This window comes from Euleptes europaea, chromosome 18, assembly GCF_029931775.1.
Source record: "Euleptes europaea isolate rEulEur1 chromosome 18, rEulEur1.hap1, whole genome shotgun sequence".
In the NCBI taxonomy this organism is placed as follows: Eukaryota; Metazoa; Chordata; class Lepidosauria; order Squamata; family Sphaerodactylidae; genus Euleptes; species Euleptes europaea.
The window spans coordinates 256,285-279,253 of NC_079329.1; the positions used below are offsets into that span (position 1 = coordinate 256,285).

Consider the following 22,969-nt stretch of genomic DNA (forward strand, 5'->3'; position numbering starts at 1 on the left):
CATCCCATTAAAGATTTGGGGGATCCCAGTGAGGAAGCATGTGAGAGCATCTCAGAAGTTCTGGCATCCAATGAGACCATCACGTACAGGCGGCCTTCTGAACAAGCCCCACACTCAGGTTCATTCTAGAGGCCACGGGGCTGGATGGGGGAAGAGTAGCAGGGAGGCAAAAGGACTGGTGGCCGTGGATCAGAAGTAGAGCATCTGCATGGCATCCAGAAGGTGCCAGGCTCAACCCTGGCAGCTTCTCTAGTGAAAAGGACCAGGCAGGAGGTGACGGGAAAGACCCTTTTCTGCCCGAGACCCTGGAGAGCTGCTGCCAGGCTGAGTGGACTGTGCTGGGCGGACAGATGGTCTGATTCAGTATAAGCCAACTTCCTGTGCGTTCCATCTATCCGGGGTCAGGGAGGAAATGAGGGTATGAAGAGGCAACCCTGTTTCTCGCTTTTCCCCAGGGCCGTGCTTCCTGCAGCCAAGAACCATCCAGCTCTGTGTTTTGCATTTTCTAGGACCAGCCAAGCTTCCTGTGTGTTTGTCCTCAGCCCCACCCTTTTCAGCACAGCAAAAGCCCCCCCCACTCCCAGCATGCTTTGACTACTTCCCGTGGTGCAGGGAAGCCCCTTCCCGCTCATGGCAGAGGCCCCCACTGCTTTCCTGCTGTGCCACATGTTGAAGGGCAGACTAGAAACGGGCCTGTGGCACTGCCCGACACTGGGACAGGCCTCAAGGGGGTTGAGTCTAACACGCTGTGTTCTGTGTGCCCTCCTTCCAAGGGCGCTGTTAAGTCCGCATGGGAAGGACACATGAGGTTGGAGACGGAGTTCCAACGGCAACCGCTTTATTGTGAACAAGAACAGAACTGGGGTACAGTGGTCAGACCCCCCCCCTCTGATATGCCCCCCCTGGCCACCTGCGGCCACTCCCCCCTAGACCATGATTGGGGGGGGAAACAACCCTAGTGGCCAATGGGCACTTACAGTCTTAGGAGCCTTGGAGAACCCCAAGCTCAGCGGGTTTCCCCTGCTTACTGTTAACATGCTGACATACATACATACATACACAATAGGCGCTTTCATGCCGGCACTTTCCAGTTGGCGGCTTTTACTATATGAAACAGCAAAATCCACTTGCAAATGATCCCTAAAGCGCATTGAAGGTGGATTGAAAGCAGGGTTGCCAGCTCCGGGTTGGGAAATACCAGGAGATTTTTGGGGCGGAGCCTGAGGAGGGGAGGGACTTCAATGCCATAGAGTTTGATTGCCAAAGCAGCCATTTTCTCCCAGTAACTGATCTCTATGAACTGGAGATCAGTCATAATAGCTGGAGATCTCCAGCTAGTACCTGGAGGTTGGCACCCCTAATTGAAAGGGGTTGTCCAGCGCGTGTGAAAGCACCGTTTATACAGCCGCTCCCTCTAATACAAGCCAAGTAGGGGGTTCCACTGCCATGAACACAGACTCAGACCTAGAGGACTGGCAGGAGGGATTCTCGAAAAGACAGTGGCCACCCCACAAAGAGAAAAAGAGGGCCAGAGGACCAGTCCGGGGGGGGGAGGAGCCCCACCACACTGAGGATGGGCACCGCCCCCTCTCGGCTGAAACCAGGTGACCCATTCTGGATGGGGATCTCTCCCTCCCTCCCCCTCTCTCACATGCACTTGGAGGCCTGGGGGGGGGGCTGCCTTGATGTTAGCACAGGGTTCGGGCTCTGCATTGAGCCCTGGTGCCGTCTCTGCCCCCAGATCCACCCTGGCAACCCTAGGAGAGGACTTCTGGCCACCAGGGGCTCCTTTGCCCTTCAGCGCAACCTGTGCCCTCCTCATGTGCTGTCTGCACAGGACCAACGCATCAGCCCCTACGCGGAAGAGTGGAAGGACACAAGAAAAAGGCAACCGTCAGACCCCGCCACCCCCACCCCCACCCCCACCCCCGGCAGAATGCTTCTCTCTAGCAGGTCCCCTGCAGCTGACCCTCGCCAAGCCATTCTCCAGCAAAGGAGTTGCCAAGGCTGACTCCGGCGAGCAGTGGCTGGCTAAAATCGGTCTGCTTCCTCATTTATTCTCTTAAACGTTCATACCCAGCCTTCAATCAATCAGCCTTTCAGGTGCCTTACAGTTGCTGTAGAAGACAATGCAGCAATTTATTGACAGTTTTAACTGCATTCATGGGGACTTGAACCATGAGGAAAGGTGGGGTTAAATGTTCCAATAAATAAAATACAATTCTACAGAGATGACTCATTTATCTCCGTAAGTGTTAAATTAGCTTAACGTAACTGGTTTCCCTGTTATCCCCCATTATAATTCTTATGATATCATGTATACTTTTTATTTATGTAAATAAAAAAAATTAGAATAAGATTATTAGAATATGAGAATCATAGAATCAAAGAGTTGGAAGGGACCACCAGTGTCATCTAGTCCAACCCCCAGCACAATGCAGGAAACTCACAACTACCTCCCACCCCTACACCCCCAGTGACCCCTATTCCATGCCAAAAAAAAATCTTCCAGGATCCCTGGCCAATCAGGCCTGGAAGAAAATTCCTTCCTGTCCCCAGAGTGGCGATGGGCATTTCCCTGGGCATGTGAGAAAGGGCCACGAGAGCCTAACACAGACACAACCCTTCCTGCCCTCCCATCTCATGATCTGCCTAAGGTCACGGAAACAGCATTGCTGACAGATGGCCATCTGGCTTCTGCTTAAACACCTCCGAAGAAGGAGAGCCCACCACCTCCTGTTCCACTGAGGAAACGCTCTGTCCTTCAGTGTTCCTCCTCTGAAGATGCCGGCCACAGCTGCAGGCGAAACGTCAGGACAGAAAATACCAAGACCACGGTCACACAGCCTGGATAGCCTACAAGAACCGATGAACTCTGACCGTGAAAGCCTTCGACAGTATTTTGTTCTTCCTAATGTTTAGCCGAAAACCCTTTTGATTTAATTTCAACCCGTTGGTTCTGCTTCTGCCTTCCGCCTTTCTCTCACTGAGACTCAGTCAAGCACAATCAACAGGATGTTACCACCCAGCGAACGGCACAACATGGTTTGGAATACAGTCGTCTGAAAAGAAACCGAAGTCTCAGAGCTGAAAACAGAGCAAGAGCTTTTAAGCATGTTAAGAGGTGCAGAAACTACCTAGTCTGGAGCAGACGTAGAGTGACCGGCAGCAATGCAGTCATGCCGGCCGCAGCCCCTCTCCCTTTGCCAGTGCAGCTTTCTGACCATTGCCTTACTGCACAGACCTATTTAACCTGTGCTTTTAAAAAGCCCCCTTGAATAATTCCTTTTGCGTAGTGTGCGGAAAGCCAGGAGAGGGGGGGGGCCTTGCTGACCTTGTCAGGGAGGCCCTACCACGAGGTGGGGGCCACAACCGAGGAGGCAGGAGTACGGGTGGTTGTTGATTCTGCCCACTTGCCCGATGGCCCCTGCAGAAGGCCCCGCTGGGATGCATCTGACGACGTGGGCTGCGGTTCACAGAAGCCACCAGATTCCTTTCTCTTCTTCTGATCTTCAATGCCATAGAGTTTGATTGCCAAAGCCCCCACCCCCCACCCCAGATCCTCTGAGAAAGAAGCTGCAGTCGAGGCACACAGACACACCTGAAGCCTGCCTGGGGGTCCTGGGTCCACTCACCAATTGCCGCCCCAGAAGATGCAAAATGAAAAGGGAGGAGGAGGAGGAGGAGGAGGCCCAGCGCTTCCCTCATCAGTCAGCCCAGAAATCCTTCGGGACCCTCCCGAGCGCTAGCGTAGAGGTGAGACTCCTCCACTGTTGTGGACTGCCGTCGGGTTTCTGAAGAAAGGGAGGCACGAGTGGGGAACTTTGACTCCTGAGTGGCGGACCGGGGCGGGGAGTTGGTGATCAGCAGCAACTGAGCCATAATTTTTCCTGGCATTGGGTGCCGTGGGGGGAGGAGAGCAATAAAGCCAGGCAGGAATGGGAAGAGAGCAGTGCAAGGGTGCGACGGGCAAGTCCCTTCCTTCACGTCACCTGCCCCCAAGGGCCGTGTGGACCGAGGCAGCAAGAGCCCGAGCGAGGGCGGCATTCCCAGAGGCCCCTGGTGGTGCGTCTGCAGTTTGCAAAGGGGTCACCGGGCCAGCCGGGTGGAGCCAACTCAAACAAACCTCTGGTGGTCTTTAAGGGCCATTTATTTCCGGATGAAAAGTTGGTCTCACTGCTTCATGCCGCAGTTCCTGGCTCAAGTAGGCTGGCAGTACCCAAAGGGCTGGTCTCCGCTATGGGCCAAGTTTGAGTTCTGACCTTGGGCGTATCCAACCTCAGTTTCCCCCTCTGGCACGTGTAAAACCACCATCACCCCAATCTCGTACAATTCTCTCAATGAATCTTCCAGCATATTCCAGCCTAGTGCCCTCTGTGCTTTGGACTGGTCTAATTCATTCCTTACAGATGAGACTGAGAGGGTGGCCATCAGACCCAAGTTTGGGACTTGTCCTGTGGGCTTCCTCAGAGCTCAGTCCTACCCCCCCTACCCCCACCCCGTGCCATTCAATCTCTGTGCAAAGCCCTTAGGAGAAATTGTGTGTGGTTTTGGCCTCGGCTGTCGTCGATGTGCTGATGACACCCAGCTCTACAGTTCTTGACCCAAATCGCTTGGCGATGCGGTGGCGCTCCTGAACCTCCGATCCAGCCTCCTGGCACGGTTTGTTCTGCAGATTCTACTGGTTCATTGACTGCTCCTCTGATTCTTAAGTCTTGTTTTATTGCTGTGTCTGGTGTATGTAACACATGGTATTTTTGAATTGGTCTCTAATTGCAAGAAGGGCGGGCTATAATGAAGTAAATAAGGTAAGTAAGAAAATTACTGAAACCAGCCCACTGACCACCTTTTCTTCTTGAGCAGGAAAACAAGGGGGGTGCACCGGCCCCCAAGGTGAGGGAAAGCAAGGCCGAAGGCCCACAGTGAGGGGGGGGAAGGGAAATTGTAATATTAGAGATACTAAAAAAAGGCCTGCGTGTTTTGCATCAGGGGATCTGAAACATGATATAAAAGGAACATTCATTAATATTTAAACTATAAAAATACAAAATATGCAAATACAAAACACATTTAGAACAAACATAGATGAAACATCACAGACAAGAACATTACATAAATTGAAAAATCCCAGTGACTGTAAACATTATCAAATTGCAGGCAATGCAACATCTACAAAGCAATACAGATGTTAGTCCAGTAAAAAAACATAACTGAGTTCATGCGTCCTACATATAAAGCATCACATAATAACACAGAGCGGTGGGTTTGAGAAACAAATGCAAAACAGAACTGACCTCTAAAGATGTTCACCTCCCGCCCTTCCCCACAGCTGCAAAAATCACAGATAAAACAAAGGAAAATGCAGCAGGATTCTTACCTACACTAACACCAAAAGTTGAACTCATGACGCTGCCTTCTACTGAATCAGACCCTTGGTCCATCAAAGTCAGTATTGTCTGCTCAGGCCGGCGGCTGCTCTCCAAGGTCTCAGGCAGAAAGGGTTCTTTCCCATCACCTACCTGCCTAGTCCCTTTAACTGGAGATGCTGGGTGTTAAGTCTGTGTGGGAAGGATTCACGAGATCAGAGATGGAGTTCAACAACACAGCCTTTATTTGATTTCAGCACAGAACTGGTTAACACACTGAGCAACCCCTGTTTATATGCCCCCTAGGCCGCCTGAGGCCACTCCCACCTTGGTCCGTGATAGGGGGACATAACCTCCAGGTGACCAATGGTATATGTTGGCTTAGAGCCAATAGGGTCTGTTTGCTTGACCAATAGGGTGAGCACAGTTTACGATCCTTCGTGCAGAACTCAAGCTCCTAAGTCTCCCTTGCTTACTCCCCAACTATATACATACACAACACTGGGGATTGAACCTGGGACCTTCTGCTTGCCAAGCAGATGCTCTACCACTGAGCCACAGTTCCAGATCCTCATTTAACCCATGGGAAACAAAAAATCTTGGTTGCAGAATCCACTGAACACGTGAATACATGAAGCTGCCTTCTCCTGAATCAGACCCCTGGTCTATTGAAGTCTGTATTTTCTACTCAGACTGGAAGCCGCTCTCCAGGGTCTCAGGCAGGGAAAGGCCTTGCCCATCATAGAATCATAGGGTTGGAAGGGGCCATACCTCCTGCTTAATGCAGGATCAGTCTAGAGCATCCCCGGCAAGTGTTTGTCCAGCCTCTGCTTGAAGACTGCCAAGTGGGGCCACAGCGATGCTCCTTTGGCAGATTCAATGGGGACAATTCCATCAACAGCCATGACAGCAAAATGAAACCTGTGATGCCCATTGGAACAAAACGTGTACGGTTGGGGGGCTTTTATCTGTCTTGGTACTCACCGGTACTGAGAACTGGCACCTTTCTGTGTGTGGGGGGGGGGTGTGTCCAAAGTTCTGAAGGAGGAATCGGTGGAAATTAGTGCAACCTGCTAGGAAAGTACTGGCACCTTTCCCCCCCACCAAAAAAGAACTGCTAAGATTCAATACAGGCTGGGGCAATCTGAATTGGCAGAGACTGAGAAAGGAAAGAGATCTTGGGGTTGCGGAGGAAAGCGTAATGAAAACGTTGGCCCAGCGCGTGGCAGCGGGGACAGAGGCAGGCTCCACCTAGCCATTATTAGGACAGGGGTTGAGAATAAAATGGCAAGCGTTGTAATGCCCTTGTATGGAGCCATGGTGAGGCCTCATGTGGAACGCTGTGTACACGGTTCTGGTTGCCGTAGTTAAAAAAGTGGATATCGGAGAATGGTAAAAAGAGAGCAACCCAGATGGTTCAGGGCCTGGAGCACCTTTCCTATGAAGACAGGCTGGAGAGTGGGCAGTTGAGAGAGAAGAAGGTTAAGGAAGGACCTGATAGTGGTTTATAAAATTACTCATGGGGTGGAGACAGGGAGCTTCTCTCTCTCTCTCTCTCTCTCTCTCTCTCTTCCACTGAAGTTGATGGGCACAAGGTACAGGGAAAAGGAAACACTTCTTTACTCAATGAGTACTTAAATTGTGAAATTCACTACCAGTGGAAGTAATAATGGCCACAAGCATAAATAACTTTAAAAAGGGGGTCAGACAGATTCATGGAGGAGGGTTCCATCAGAGCCAGTGTGGAGTAGTGGTTAAGAGCGGTGGACTCTAATCTGGAGAAACGGGTTTGATTCCCCGCTCCTCCACATGAGCAGTAGATGCTAATCTGGAGAACAGGGTTGGTTTCCCCACTCCTACACGAGGTCGGCTGGGTGACCTTGGGCTAGTCACAGTTCTCTCCGAATTCTCCTAGCACCGCCTACCTCACAGGGTGTCTGTTGCTGGGAGGGGAAGGGAAGGTGATTGTAAGCTGGTTTGATTCTGCCTTAAGTGGTAGAGAAAGTTTGGCATATAAAAAACAATTCTTCTTCTTCTTCAATGGATCTTTGCCAATTCTCTAGGCACACCTGTTTTGATCATTACCTGTTGAACTGCTGTACTTTGCTTTTGTGAAAGCAAAATACGAAAGCTCATACCCTGCCAGAAAATATTTTTGTTAGTCTTTAAGGTGCTACTGGACTCTTGCTCTTTTCTACTACTGCAGACAGACTAACACGGCTACCCACTGTGCTGTATTTTGGTGTGGCATTACAGAGGTCTGTCTGTCTTCATGCTTCTCCACAAGCCTGGATGGCTTTAAAAGGGGCTGAGCAATGGATGCTTGCTGTTGGCTAGTGGACTTGGAAACAGAAGGCCAGACCAGGTGAGCTTGGGGGTTCAGTCCTGTGGGGTTCTTCTTACATGCCCAGGGCTTAAAACGAGCCTTATTCACCAGCCCCAGAACAAAATTCCAGTGCTACTAAGAAGAAGAAGAAGAAGAGTTGGTTTTTATACGCATTGCGGTCATTTTGGTGAAGAGGAGGCCAGCGTTTCTGGATTTGGCCCCCGGCTGACCGGCAAGCACCACTAGCTGTGGACGGAGGGTGAGGATGTGAAGCCAGCTCTTACCGGCGCTGCCCCAGCTAATAGGAAGGGCCCCCCACCCACAAGTCCCTGGGCTTCAACTTGGCAAAAATGGCCTGGTGCAGAGATCCGGCTTGCAACTCACCCTTCAGGCCATGAAAGACCCAAGCGGATTCGGGAGTGATGGCCGGGCATTGTTGTTGTTTGGAACCAGCCGTTGCCCCGGAGAATCTGGCGAGGAGCCCAAGCTGGAGTCGCTTGGTATGAGATAAAGAGGGACTTGCAGCAAGCCGTGATGACAGATGGGTGCATTCATTCCCCTTCCAGGAATCTACCTGGATTCCCTCACCTGTACAGGAAACCTGGCATCCACCTCTACCAGGGGTCATGGCCTTTACCTGGCTCATCTATGTCAGTGTTTGAGTGATGTTCTTGCCTGCAGATGGGGCGAGGGGCGTTTGCCCAGGCCACTTCCCTCATACGGCAGGAATAGCGTGAGTTGCCGCACTGTAGGCAAGGGTGTGTATCTGTTTGCGGTGGAAGGCCCTGGGAACTGACCTTGGCTGCCACCTAGACGTGTGGCTACAACCCTTCCAGTGCCAAACATGCCCCAGATAGGCAGGGCCCCCTCCCCCCTTATCACCAGAAGTGGACCATGACGCAGCAGAAGGCACAGCCCAGAGCTAAGAATAGCACCGGGAAGGAGCTCCCAGCGGACGTTGCTCCTGCGGGAGGGGTGCTAGCCCTGGTCCAAGGTTCTCCCTCACCCCACCGGGCGTGACGCAAGCAGCCCTCAGGCTCCCCACAGCACTGCACTTTGGCCCCTGCCCGGTCTGACGCTCTTCCGCCTGGGCTCCATCCAGACCTTAGTCAAGCAGGGCTGCAGGGCCAGTCACAGGGGGTCTCGTGGGCGCAGACCCCGGGTTCATCCCCTGCTCCAGATGCTTCATGTGGCCTTGGGTGTGCCAGTCCACAGCGGTGGGGTCGCCAGTAAAGATGTCCTGCAAGCTTCAGAGGAGTGTATCCTTTTATGCAGGGCCAAGGAATTTCCCAACCCTACGTCTTTCCTCCAGGACGGCAATGCAGTAATAGGGAAAACAACACCTGTTGAATTTTGGCTTGGCAGGCAGCTGGTGGAAAGACAGGATCCTGCCAGGGAGAAAAAGGTTCACGGGAGAAGAGGAGGGGTGGGGTCACCGAGCCCAGCAGTCCCGCCTGCCTGTCGGGCAAAGAGCGCCTAACTCAGGAAGCCAGGCCTGCTCGATGCCTCTCTTGCGCCTGCCCCTTCCCCCAGGAGGAGGGAAGACTCTGGCTTCTTCCCTGAGATGGTTGTGGGGTCTGGCCGGCTTGGCCTTTTCTCCTCTCGAAGCAGCATGAAGCTTGTGGGGAGGAGGTGGGGGAGGCTGCTGCTAGCGCCCACAAGTAGGGTTGCCAGCTCTGGGTTGGGAAATACTTGGAGATTTGGGGGTGGGGCCTGGGCACGGCAGGGTTTGGGGAGGGGAGGGACCTCATCAGGTCACAATGCCATCATGTCCACCCTCCAAAGCTGCCCTTTTCTCCAGGGGAACCGATCTTGGTCGTCTTGTAATAGCGGGAGATCTCCAGGTATTGCCCGGAGGTTGGCAACCCTACCCACAAGCCCTGCCCAAGTTGGCAGCTACTCCCACACTCAATGGCTTTAGAGCTGAGGCTCAGCACAGAAGGAAGTTGGCAGCCAAGAATTCCTCCAAATACAGGAAATTGGGAGGGGGGTTGTCCTCGTTTGCCTCTCAAGGCTTCCCTGGCAGCTGGGCTCTTCTTTAGTCTTGCTTCCATGTGAAGCCCCCCCCCCCGAGTCTGAATAGCCAGGGGCAATCATAGGCACACTTCCCCAAGAGTAAGCACCATTGACTTCACTACCTTGAGTGCTGCAGCCTTAGGCACTGGGGATTTTAAAATTTCCTTTATTTTGGCCATGTGTACGTCACCACTCTGGAGACCTCAGGGTAGATTATAAATTCTCTGGACTCAGAGAAAAGCTTTCTTACTATTTTCTACAGCTTCTGACCTGGGAGACACGCGTCAGGCAGGGCTAAGCTTTTACCTAGGGAGCCCATCTTGTCCACACAGCAAGGGACAAGAGTGAGAAATCCAACCATCAGGACTAAGGCAATCAGGAACGTTAAACGACCTGCAACTTCAAGTGAAGCTAGGCCATTCTAATCAAAAGTCACGTATAGGGAAAAGGGGGGAACCGCGGGCTTTCTCCTTTTCATTGCACTCCTGCTCGGCCCAAATGCTTGAACAGACTGTGTGTATTCTTTTTATTCATTTATAATCTTTATTAAATTTTGAATGCTCTACGCTTGGTCTCTGGAAACACATCATGCCTATTCAGTCTTCCGATCTGAAGTGTGGTAACGGGGGGGGGGGGCAGCAGGCATGCTCGCCAACCCTGGAGAGCGAGAGCTGGAAATTGTAAAGTTGAGATAGATCATGCCTGACTCCCTGGTAGGAATGTAGCAGGACGCCCAGCTACTAGGGAAGGCCTCTAAACATCAGTGCAGGTACAGAGTGTTAGGCGTACAACTCCATTTAGCAGGCGATACTCCCAGAGTCGCTGGTAGCAGCGTTTACCTCATGGTTTGGTTTTGGCATTGGTGGGGAGAAGGGGCTGCGGCACGAAGCAGAGAATTGGAATTGCTGCGGGGGGTTTCCAACCTCCTGGGGTCCGACCAGAAGGAACAGGAGGGGGGCTTGCGAGTCTGTTCCTTCACAGTGTGCTTGGCCAAAAACACTTCTCAAGAGCGCGCACACGCTCGTTCTGCACTCTGCTGAGGACTTTGCAGGCCAGCCGGCAGGCGGTCTGCCCAGCGCTGTCACCCGACCAAGGTACCTTCTGGAAGGGAGTCTGGTCTGATATTGATCTGTTCAGAATTAGAATCTTCTCCCAGTGGTGGCCGTGGGAATCAAGCAGGGTTCATCAGGCAAGGAGCTTTCTGGTATTGAACTCCTAGCACATGGCATGCAGCACTACGACCCCAAGACAGTGGGCGGGGGGGCTGAGCAGCCACTGTGAGGGAAGAGCTCTGTAGGAGCCTTGGGGTTACAGCCAGGCAGCAGCCCAGCTCACCTTGACAGGGAGCCTGCAGGCCAAAGGGGTAAGATAAGAGACCTCCCCAGCTCCGTGGCTGCTGCCTTTTGAGGGAGAGGCTGGCCAAGGAGGCGCAGTTGTGTGCTCAAGGAAATAATGCAAGGAGGCCTTTTACAGAAGCCTCTCCTGACTCACCCCTTCCAAAAACAAGACAAGGGGAAGTGATACCAAAGGACACGGATCCTCTGTGCAGAGAGGAAAGGAGCCAAGGCAGAGCCCCACTTGGACCTGCTCTCTGAGGCAGGAGCCCACTGCTCCCTGGGACAACTGGGGGTGATGGGGGGGTGTCCCTGGCTTCTCCTGCTTGCCTTCGCTTCCCTTACCCACACCCACTGGTGAGAAAACCAGGAGGCAGGAGCAGGCTGGAGTCTTGTGGCTGGGCAAAATGGTGCCTCTTTGTTTTCTTTGATTCCTGCTCTCTCGGGAATCTTGAGGCCTGCCGTTGCATGGAGCACTTTTAACATCCTACTCCTTGCCTGAGTGGCAGCAGGACACAGCAGGCGGTTTAAAGCGGGAATGGCCGTGGGCAGAACCCCAAAGGCACTGTTGAATCAGCCCTGGACAGACAGACACACACACACACACCTAAAAACAGCAGGGGAGCTCACCATGCCTTCACCAGGGGGGCTCCCCCCTCCACCAGTCAGATGCCCACCACCCCTGCCACACAGCAGCAGCAGCAGCATCAAAGACTGTAGTAATATTTTAATTATTTGAGTCGCAATGGTGACAGTGTTGAGCTCAGTTGTGGCATTTAATGCTCTGCGGTTGCACTGGACATTTGATCAGGAAAAACCTGCTGGGGAGGGGAGGGGGTGATTTGCACAAGGAACGTCATGGGCGGGGAAGAGCAGTGGGCCCAAACAGACTTAGGAAAAGAGAAGCACTGGGCAGGTAGAATCATAGAATCATAGAGTTGGAAGGGACCACCAGGGTCATCTAGTCCAACCCCCTGCACAATGGAGGAAATTTACAACTACCTCCCCCCACACCCCTAGAGACCCCTACTCCATGCCCAGAAGATGGCCAAGATGCGTTCTTGCAAGGTGCCTGGGAAGTCTCCATTTCCACACACCCTTCTCCCACTCCCTCCTTGCACCTCCTTGAAAGAACCCATGGAGCCAGGGCCAGCACCACCTCCACCTGGCTATCTTTTGCCCCATCTCTCCCGGGGGAAGGAGGCATCGGTCTGGATGCCAACAATGTCTTGCATTGCGGGTCCAAACGTATTTGAGGCTAAGTCAGAGGAGGATTGTGGGAAAATTCACAGGGAGGGAAGGGTGCAGAGCAAGCCAGGATGGGGGGGGGAGGACTGAGAGGGGGGGGAGGCTGACTGAGGAAGGAAAGGTGGGGAAGACCTTTGGTAAAGTGCTGGCCACGATCCCTGGCCTGCAGAGGCCGTGAGCCTTGTGCAAAAAAGAATCTCTCAGCAGCCAGCCTTGGAATGTCAAAGCCCCACAAGCCCTGCGTGGAGCAGCGCCCGTCCCTGGCGAGGAGGGCTCCTGCCGTCTCTGTCTCCGCATTCGGAACGCCTGCGGGCACCTCTGTCTTCCAGCATCAGCAGGAGAGAATTGCCGGCATTCGGGGTGGGGGGACGACAACATCCCGTGCTCTGCAGCACAGCGGCCCTCCACTCACGTCAGCCCTGCTACCGCCGTCCCGGGCCCCGAGGACGAGGCCCGTGCACACCATGTGCGGCTGCCCTCCTGCGGCCTGGCTGCCAGGTCTCTTCACAGCCGGGTCACCTGGGGCCGGGCAATCCGCGTCTGCAGCAACCGGAGGGAAGAGGAAGAGGCAGCCAGAGTCAGCAGGAGCCGCCATGGACACACACACCCCGCCTTGACCCCCCCCTCCGATTCCCCGGCAGGTGTTTGTACCTGGAGAGAGGTGTCCACCTTGTCCAGGCAGGGCCGGAAGGATCCCTGCTCTGAGGAATCCGCCTGGTCACTGCCGGCGCCACTCTCCGACTCTGCAAGAAAGAACGGGAGCACAGGGTGGCAGAGGGGAGGGGCGCTTCCTTCTTGGCCCAAGAAGAGCCCTGCTCCACCAGCCCAAAAGCCCGGCTCACCCAGCGGGTGCCCCTGGCAAGCCCAGGTGGTGGTAGCAGCAGCAGCCCCTGGCTTCTGGGGGACAAACGGGAGGGGACCGGCGACACTCCTGCATTTGGCAGGCTGTGTCCGTCGGGCAAGGTTGTGCCCAGGTGCCTACCCCAGCCTGTTGTGGTTTTGAGCCCTTCAGAGGCAGAGGGCCTCTGCTGCTGGCGCTGCCTTCGCTGTGCACAGAGCCTCCTTCACCTCAGCCACGGCTGCCCTCCTTAGAGACCCCCGAGCCACGCCAGGCTCCAGGAGTCGGGCTGCCTCACAGCGCAGGGGATGGGGGGGGACGGGGGGGGAGTGGCTGTGGCAGAGCAAAGGAGGCCCTGCTGGGCAGCGTGTCATTAAAGCGACTTTGTGAAACGGCAAGTGATTTATGGAAGGATTGGGGGGGGGGCACCTGCCTGGCAAGTGCAGTTCCCCGCAGTGCTAATGGGGCCGTTAATCAGCCGAGAGCCACCAGGCGGCTCCCCCACAGTGCCCAAAGTGCCACAGCCGCTCCCCTCGGCCCCTCTTCAGAAAGGGCTGCTCTCAGCTGGGCTTTAGCCTTTGAGGGTTTTCAAACCGGAGCCTGCTCAGAGGCACAGATCCCACTCGGCCCCACGGCCGCGTATCTCAGGGCCTGTGCAGCTGACGGCAATGCCTTTCCACCCAGGAGCAAGGAGCCCTCCCCTGGCTCTTGCGTTGGGAGTGGGCGCCTCCTGCCTGGGAAAAATTAGCAGAATGGCTCCCTGGACCCGGACCCGTGAGCCCCCACACTGCACCCCGGCAGTCAGTACCTGGCAGGCTGTTGGCCTCTGGGTTCCGCCCCATGGAGCCTCGGGGGCCCCCGTTCCACTCGGACTCGTTCTCGTACCATTTCTCTTCGTCAGGAGTGCCCATCAGCCTATGCCAGGAACATCAACAAAGGCATTGGGCATGCCCTGGGCACAGCCCCCTCCCCCCACACCGCAGTGGCCAGCGCTGGGCTGGGTTGTTCCTGGAGATTTGGGCATGGAGCCTGGGGGGGGGGACCTCAGCAGGGAATAATTCCACAGAGTCCACCTTCTAAAGCAGCCATTTTCTCCGGGGAAATATCACTTATAATTCTGGGAGATCTCCAGGCACCACCTGGAGGTTGGCAGCCCCTAGCATAGCCATTCCACCCATTCCCTGGCACAGGAGGCTGATGCTGGGTTAAAACCACCTAGGCAGATACTGCATGGCAGCAGATGTTGCTGGCAGGGCACGTTTACACACATGCACACACATGCATGGGCCCAGACAGGTAGACAGCTTATGCACGAGACAGCTGTAGCTGACTCAAGTAAGCGAGCCAAGTATTGCCTGTGATTGGCTAAATATGCGGGGCTGAGCCAGTGCCCAGAGATCAGCTCCTCTCGGTGCTAAACTGAGGCTTCCTAGGCAGAGGCATGGCCGGGCTCCAAGAAATGGGGGCGGCCCGCCTCACAGGGGACTTGCTTTCTCCGGCCTCGATGCCAGCCTCCGTTGTGGCCGGGCCCAGGAATCCGGGCACCACAGAGGCACGTCCTCCCCACCCCCCACACCTCCTTCCCTGCCTGCTCACCTGTGGTCCTTCTCCTTCCGCCGCCAGCAGAGCAGCACGGCCAAGACCAGGATCACCAGCAGGAGGGCGGCCAGGCCCACGGCCACCCCCACGGCCACCCCCACTTTGCTGATGCTTTGCTCGCAGCGGCTGCCCACGTACCAGTAGGTGTCCGACTGCTCACAGCTAGGGGAGAAAGGGCACAACGTCAGGAGAGCGGAGGGAGGACCGGCCACGGGAGTAGGGGCCAGGGGGCCTTGGGCTGGGGGAGGCCTGCAGCAGCCGCAGCCCCAGTGGAGCAGGAGACGAGCGGCTTCGAGGCCAGGAAGGACTGCGGAGACCAGAAATTAAGGACTGCAGCCTGGAAACTAACCCCGAGCCAGCAGAGCGACTGCCAAACCGGGCCAGGTGTTCGGCCTGCTGGGTTCCTGACTGCCAGAGGCCGGGGGGTGGGGAGTCTGCATCCACTGAAGCTCAAGGGCAGACCCACGCAGATTGCATTACCCAGCCTGGCTCAGACCACCCACCCCCAGGGCTCCCTAGAATCCATTGATCGTGAAACCCCCTAGGAGGTAGGCTGCACGGAAACGGACCGGCCCAAGGGCAGCCAGGGAGCTTTATGGCCGCCCAGGGATTCGATCCCAGGTCTCCCCACTCTTCGTCTGCAATCCTAACCTCTATGCTGCCATGTCAGAAACGGCATCTGCTCAGGGTCAAACCGGCAGCTGATGGGGGTGGCCGCCTAATGCTGGGAGACCCCCAGGGCAGCTCATCTCGCCCAGCACGGCCCCAAACAAAACCTCTCGTGCCCCGAGGCCTACCCCCACCCCCACCCCCAGCAGGCTGGAAGGAGCAGCACCCTGCCTCGGGATTATTGTCAGTGCAGGAGGGGCTACTGATTCTTCCCCCCCCCAAAAAAAGAACATAATGCTTCAAAAATGCTTGTGTGTTTCAACACAGTTGACCAGACCAAGCAAAGGGGAGAGAAGAGCCCAACCCCCCCCCGCCCCCAGTCCGAGCCCTTCCCTGCCCTGGTGGCACTTACTAGCAACTGGGCCCGCTGGCCTGGATGTAGCAGCTCCCGTGCCCGCAGGTGAAGGGGTGCGGGTGCCAAGTGCTGCAGTTGGAGACGCACCGGAGCTGCCCGTTGACCATTTGGGGCACGTAGTACCCCTGGAAGGCCTGCGGGACCAACTCCTCATTCCTGCAGAGCTCCGAGAAGGCTGGAGAGGAAGGGAGGCGGCGGCACCCCCAGACACATCGTCAGCAGCAGCATCACCTCCCCCTGCCCCCTCCCACCAGCTGGTTCGGCATCTTGCTTGGCCAGACCCTCCGCTCTGCTGCGCTGGGGCCAAACCGAGGTCCACATCCAAGCCTCGGGCTCTTTCCCACCCCTCCGTTCCACCGGTCTGTGCCCCTCTGCCCCCCCCATTCTAGCCTCCACAGAAGGGCAGGTTTGACGAATCAGCTGCAGCAGACTCAGTTGACCTCCTGGGAGCCTGGCCTCTTTGCTCACAGGTGGAGGCAGGGGGACGGTGCCGGTCATTTCTGCGCCCCCCCAGGAGAGGCTAGCTACTTGTGCCCCCCCATTGCTAACCAATTTTCAAAAACAGATGTCTTGTACTTCGCCTAATGGTACCACCAGCCCTGGTGGCGGCCACCCTCGTGCAAAGCCCCCCACCCCCCACCCCAGTGCCTACCCTCACCTTTCAGGTCCGGGGCCACTCGGTGCACGGATATATTACTAAAACACAGGCTATCTGAAAGAGAGAGAAAACGGAAGCCTCCGGAACTGAGCAGGCCAACCCCGAACGAGTGGGTACAGCAGGGACCGGGCCCCAAGGTCCCCCGTGCAGGGCTGCAGGAAATGCGCCACCCACTGGCTGCCTCCCCTCCCCACAACATTTCAACACCCATCTCTGTATGGGAGAAACCCAAAGCTGCAGGACAGTAAAAGGCCAAGGCCCCCCTGCCCCCCTCCCCTCAAATGACTGACGGAGAGCCACATGGCTGAGGAACATGCCCGCCCCGCCCTTTCAACCTGCCCCTCCCTGTCTGGCCCAGGGGAGCCTCTTCTGCCAGCACCAAAAGGCAGACTTGGTGGGCCCTGGAGTGTTGGCAACCTGACCTGCTGCTCACCCCAAAGTCAGCCCAACAGGACTGAGTCCCAAGCGGGTGCGGACGGCAGCCCCAGAGCAGTTTGCAAGAGCAGCCTTGCCCACCCCCCACAGCCCCTGGGCCATCAGGGGCAGGGAGGGGAGGAGCCGGCAGGAACTGCCTCGCCAGACCAGGCCCAAGGCCCTGCGGCTGGGGGCTCCCTCACCAGCACCCACTAGCCGGGGGGGGGCAGGTCCCCACAGGGGCCTCGGCTGATGGCTGCGGACTCACCCCTTCTGCACTCTGCGCCCTCCAGCTGATTCCGGACGACGTCCAAAGTGGCATTGTAAGAAGTGTTGAAGCCGGAGTAGGGCGTGGAGAAGAGGACATCGTGGTCCACCACAATGCTGCCGTTGCTGGGGAGGGGAGGAGGAGGAGCAGGGAGCGGCTGAGCCAACTCACGGGCAGGTGGGCAAGATACCACCAGGAAGCCGGTTGGCATGCCTCTTGCAGGTGAGACACCCACAGGGCCGGGGGCAGGGCTTTTGCTCAAGGGCAGTCGTGGGGGAGGCATCTGTCACACCGGGGGTCAGAACTTCAAGCCGCTTCCAGTGGTTGGGGGCAGACAGGACCCTCTCTTCCGGCATCAGACCCAGGCCTGTGCCACTGACCCCCCCACTCCCCCACCCCAAGCTCCATGCTCACCTCAGCCTGATTACTTTTATACCCTGGAAGTTGTGAACGATATTGAAGTAGAAGATATCCATCTGAAAAGACACACGACCACGCATGGAGAGTGAGCCAGGCCAGAGGAGTCCTGCCCCCCCCTGGGGACGCCCCAAGGCCAGCAGGCAGGAGCAGAATGCCAGGCATGCTCCTGGGGGGAAGGCAGAACCCTGGCAGGCAGCCTGGGCACCTTGGGCGGGGCAAGCTGAACATGTGAGTTGACAGACAGAGCATCCCCCAACCTCACCTGTATCTTAAAAGCACGCATGAATTCCACAGAGACACTGGAAGAGAGATTTTGCATTTCTGGGCTGTAGTTCCGATTTGTCACCTTCACGACGACGTTGACAGTGGTCGTGATCTCCACTGCCGGCAGAAAGCACAGGAATCAACCACCATGGAGGGAGGGGGAGACGGACCCCACAACTGCCCCACTGTGGGCTGGAGGGTGCACAGAAGCAGCCTCAGGCAGAGGTGCCCTCCTTGCGCCTGGACCCGCAATCAGCCATCCGCAAAAAACAGAGAGGCATAACTCCTCCAAGGCTGGAACAAGCACCAACTTTGGGGGCACAATAGGATTTCCAAGATGGATGAAGCAAGCGAAATGGGACTGTACCGGAAGCCCATCTTCTGTTGAACAGTTTGGAATCCAGTGTCTTTATGATTGACAACATGGTGCACTATCTGTTTTGATAGCCTTTGGAACATTGTAAATCGGCTTAGTACAATTAATTTGCGCTACTTTGGGTTACGTTGCACACGGAACTGTGATCTGCAATGCATGCAGGTTGAATGGTATTTGAATTGTATGTAATACACTTGCATTGGAAACAATATCTGGTCATATGTGCTGATTTTTTGTATAACACTCAATTGCAGCACAAGTCTTTTACTTTGATTTCATCACCTGGAGGTTGGCAGCCCCGGCATCAAGGCCAGGGAAGGCCGCAGAAAGATATGTGGGCAGACACGTTGCAGGCAGGGGTAGGAGAGAACCAGCCGTCACTGCCCGCTCCATACACACACACCCAACCCCCCAACCCCCCAACCCCATTTTTGCCCTGCCACGATCTTTGGAGGTGACGGTTTTCCAGGACGTTTAGCCAGGACAGATCAAACCTGTCTGTTGCAGCAGGAAAGTAACAGTGGCCCCCACAATGGTGCCACTCTCTCTGAAAACCTGTTCTCTGCCTGCGGCTGGGAAGGGGCCTGGGAGCAGCGGCTGCCTGTTCATTTCTCTGCAAGGGGCTGGAGCTTTCCCTTCAGCCCCTTCTTGCCTCATGGCCCACATCCCTGAGGGACCCCCTCTCTCTGCAGAGGTCAACGCAGGCAGCTTTTGCTCTCCCCTCCCCAGATCAAGGCTGCCGGGTCATCCCTCCAGTTGGCAGGAGACGTTGGGCCTCCGCCCACTCACAGGCCTTTTCAGAGGTGGCCCCTTCTTTGGGGGCAGCACGTCACAACCCAGGAAGAAGCCCCCCCCCAAAAAAAAAACAGGGACAACTTCAGAAACCATGAAAACCTACACTTTTTAAATGGGCTGTCTCTATGGGGTTCAGCTTTAAAGGAGGTTTCTCCCAGCCTGGGCCCATGTGGAGAAAAGAGGGAGAGAAGTAATTTCAATGGAAAAATGGACCCCACTGCCAAGCCCCCATGCCTTCCATCCGTGCGCATATCCAACTGCCTCTTTGCTGGCTCCCAGCACCAAGGATTTGGGGTTCCTGGTCTCTGCACTCAGCGCTCCTATCTGCATTCTTATTTTTGCCATTGCTAAGAACACAATGGAGGGCCCAGTCTCTTCTGATCTTGGACCCCAAGCAGGGTTGGCAGAGACAAGTAAAGGCAAACTACCCTGGCTTGTCTCTTGCCTTGAAAACTCTGCAGGGCTGCCATCAGTCAGCTGTGACTCGACAGCACTTTCCACCACCAAGAACACAAGACAATTAACAATCCCCGGTAAGGCCTGCCCAGCCCAGCCTTCTGTCTCCAGCTGGAGCAGCACAGCAGAGGACAGAGGAAGGGAAAAGCTCACTACCCAGGACATTGATTAGACACATGTTGGCGCTTTACGCTGAGCAATCAGGCTTCTTTCAAACACGCAAGAATCCTTTGGCAACAGAGAGACTGACGCCACAAGGGAAAGGGCACCTTAAATACAAAATGATGTCCGAGCTCTTCTCCCTCCCTGCCTCTCCCCACCTCATTCTCAAATACCAACACACAACTGGATGGGGAGAAAGCTGCATCCCACAAACAACTGGACTCAAATACACACTGATGGATTTGGGGGAAGAAAGTTTATGCCAATGGAAGGGGACTCACCAACTACTTCATTCAGAGCCTCCTGGCACTGAGGACCAGTAAACAAAGGTTTACATAAACATCGCGTCCCCAGCGGCGTCCCTCCATTATGACAGGGCACGACAGGCACGGCACTGGAAGAAGCTGTTGCAAAGAAAAGAGAGTGACATCAGAAATAAGAATTCATCGCACATATTACTAACTATAACAATACCGGTCCCTACCTTCTGTACTTGTAGGTAAAAAATGTGATGTTGAGGAGTTAGTAAATGAAGATGAAATTGCATGAGTTGTGCCGGGTAATCTGGGAGTTTCAGATGCTGCTGTAGATCGAGAACCAGTAGTAGGACCATGAGAAGAAACTGATGGACTTGGTGAAGTCTTGGTCAGAGGTTCCTCAGTGGAAGAGAGAGGTGATGCTGACAAGGAAGGGCTTTCCATGGTCGAAGTAGCCTCAGTGGTAGAGACAGGTGATGATGACGACGAAGGGCTTTCCGTGGTCGAAGGTGCCTCAGTGGTTGAGACAGGTGATGCGGACAAGGAAGGGATTTCTATGGTTGAAGGTCCCTCAGTGGTAGAGACAGTTGATGATGACAAGGAAGGGCTTTCTGTGGTCGAAGGTGCCTCAGTAGTTGAGACAGGTGATGCGGACAAGGAAGGGATTTCTATGGTCGAAGGTCCCTCAGTGGTCGACACAATTGATGATAACAAGGAAGGACTTTCTGTGGTCAAAGGTCCCTCAGTAGTAGAGACATGTGAAGGAGACAAGGAAGAGATTTCTGTGGTCAAATGTTCCTCCGTAGTAGAGACATGTGAAGGTGATGAGGAAGGGATTTCTGTGGTCAACTGTTCCTCGGTAGTAGAGACAAGTGAAGATAACGAGGAAGGGATTTCTGTGGTCAAATGCTCCTCAGTAGTAGAGACAGGTGAAGGTGAAGAGGAAGGGCTTTCCATGATCGAAGTAGCCTCAGTGGTAGAGACAGGTGAAGATGACGAGGAAGGGCTTTCTGTCGTCGAATTTTCCTCACTGATAGAGACAAGTGAAGGTGACGAGGAAGAGCTTTCCATGATCGAACTAGCTTCAGTGATAGAGACAGGTGAAGGTGACGAGGAAGGACTTTCTGTGGTCGAATGTTCCTCAGTGGTAGAGACACGTGAAGCTGACGAGGAAGGGCTTTCTGTGGTCGAACGTTCCTCAGTGGTAGAGACAGCTGATGGTGACGACGAAGAGATTGCTGGGGTCAAATGTTCCTCAGTAGTAGAGACATGTGAAGGAGACGGGGAAACGATTTCTGTGGTCAAATGTTCCTCAGTAGTAGAGACATGTGAAGGAGACGAGGAAGGGATTTCTGTGGTTGAGGGGGCCTCGGTGGTAGAAACAGCTGATGGTGATGAAGAAGGGATTTCTGGGGTCAAATGTTCCTCAGTAGTAGAGACAACTGATGGTGATGAGGAAGGGATTTCTGTGGTCCAATGTTCCTCAGTAGTAGAGACACGTGAAGGAGACGGGAAAAGGATTTCTGTGGTCAAATGTTCCTCAGTAGTAGAGACATGTGAAGGTGACGAGGAAGGGATTTCTGTGGTCAAGGAGGCCTCAGTGGTAGAAACAGGTGATCGTGACGAGGAAGGGCTTTCTGTGGTCATATGTTCCTCAGTAGTAGAGACTTGTGAAGGTGACGAGGAAGGGCTTTCTGTGGTTGAATGTTCCTCGGTAGTAGAGACAAGTGAAGATGACGAGGAAGGGATTTCTGTGGTCAAATGTTCCTCAGCGGCAGACACAGATGAAGGTAACGAGGAAGGGCTTTGTGTGGTCAAATGTTCCTCAGTGGTAGAGACAGGTGATGGTGCCGAGGAAGGGCTTTCTGTGGTCAAATGTTCTTCAATGGTGGAGACAGATGAAGGTGATGAGGAAGGGCTTTCAGTGGTCGAATGTTCCTCAGTGGCAGAGACAGATGAAGGTGACAATGAAGGGCGTTCTGTGGTCGAAGGTTTCTCAGTGGTAGAGACAAGTGATAGTGACGAGGAAGGGCTTTCTGTGGTCGAATGTTCCTCAGTGGTAGAGACAGATGAAGGTGCCGAGGAAGGGCTTTCTGTGGTCCCATGTTCCTCAGGGGTAGATACAGATGAAGGTAACAAGGAAGGGCTTTCTGTGGTCGAACGTTCCTCAGTGGAAGAGACAGCTGATGGTGATGAGGAAGGGATTTCTGTGGTCAAATGTTCCTCAGTAGTAGAGACAGATGAAGGTGACGGTGAAGGGCGTTCTGGGGTCGAACGTTTCTCAGTGGTAGAGACAAGTGATGGTGACGAGGAAGGGCTTTCTGTGGTCCCATGTTCCTCAGGGATAGTTACAGATGAAGGTAACAAGGAAGGGCTTTCTGTGGTCGAACGTTCCTCAGTGGAAGAGAAAGCTGATGGTGACGAAGAAGGGATTTCTGGGGTCAAATGTTCCTCGGTAGTAGAGACAAGTGATGGTGACGAGGAAGGGATTTCTGTGGTCAAATGTTCCTCAGTAGTAGAGACATGTGAAGGAGACGGGGAAATGATTTCTGTGGTCAAGGAGGCCTCAGTGGTAGAAACAGGTGATCGTGACGAGGAAGGGCTTTCTGTGGTCAAATGTTCCTCAGTAGTAGAGATTTGTGAGGGTAACGAGGAAGGGCTTTCTGTGGTCAACTGTTCCTCGGTAGTAGAGACAAGTGAAGATGACGAGGAAGGGATTTCTGTGGTCAAATGTTCCTCAGTAGTAGAGACAAGTGATGGTGACGAGGAAGGGATTTCTGTGGTCAAATGTTCCTCAGTAGCAGAGACATGTGAAGGAGACGGGGAAAGGATTTCTGTGGTCAAATGTTCCTCATTAGTAGAGACATGTGGAGAAGACGGGGAAAGGATTCCTGAGGTCAAATGTTCCTCAGTAGTAGAGACATGTGAAGGTGACGAGGAAGGGATTTCTGTGGTTGAGGGGGCCTCGGTGGTAGAAACAGCTGATGGTGATGAAGAAGGGATTTCTGGGGTCAAATGTTCCTCAGTAGTAGAGACAACTGATGGTGATGAGGAAGGGATTTCTGTGGTCCAATGTTCCTCAGTAGTAGAGACACGTGAAGGAGACGGGAAAAGGATTTCTGTGGTCAAATGTTCCTCAGTAGTAGAG

General features: G+C 54.5%; 3 protein-coding genes across 4 annotated transcripts in view; all 3 read right to left on the reverse strand.

Moving 5' to 3' along the window:
* MUC17 (mucin 17, cell surface associated) overlaps positions 1–12,756 on the reverse strand; it is a 39,026-nt gene extending 26,270 nt beyond the window's left edge. Inside the window, exons 1-2 of the mRNA XM_056863568.1 lie at positions 12,703–12,756; positions 11,044–11,056 (exon numbers count right to left, since the gene is read on the reverse strand). Coding sequence (XP_056719546.1) covers positions 11,044–11,056; positions 12,703–12,756 — 67 coding nt within the window. The remainder of the gene's footprint in view (positions 1–11,043; positions 11,057–12,702) is intronic.
* RNASEK (ribonuclease K) overlaps positions 1–22,969 on the reverse strand; it is a 278,954-nt gene that overhangs the window by 176,658 nt on the left and 79,327 nt on the right. The window lies entirely within an intron of this gene.
* C18H17orf49 (chromosome 18 C17orf49 homolog) overlaps positions 1–22,969 on the reverse strand; it is a 155,709-nt gene that overhangs the window by 58,195 nt on the left and 74,545 nt on the right. The window lies entirely within an intron of this gene.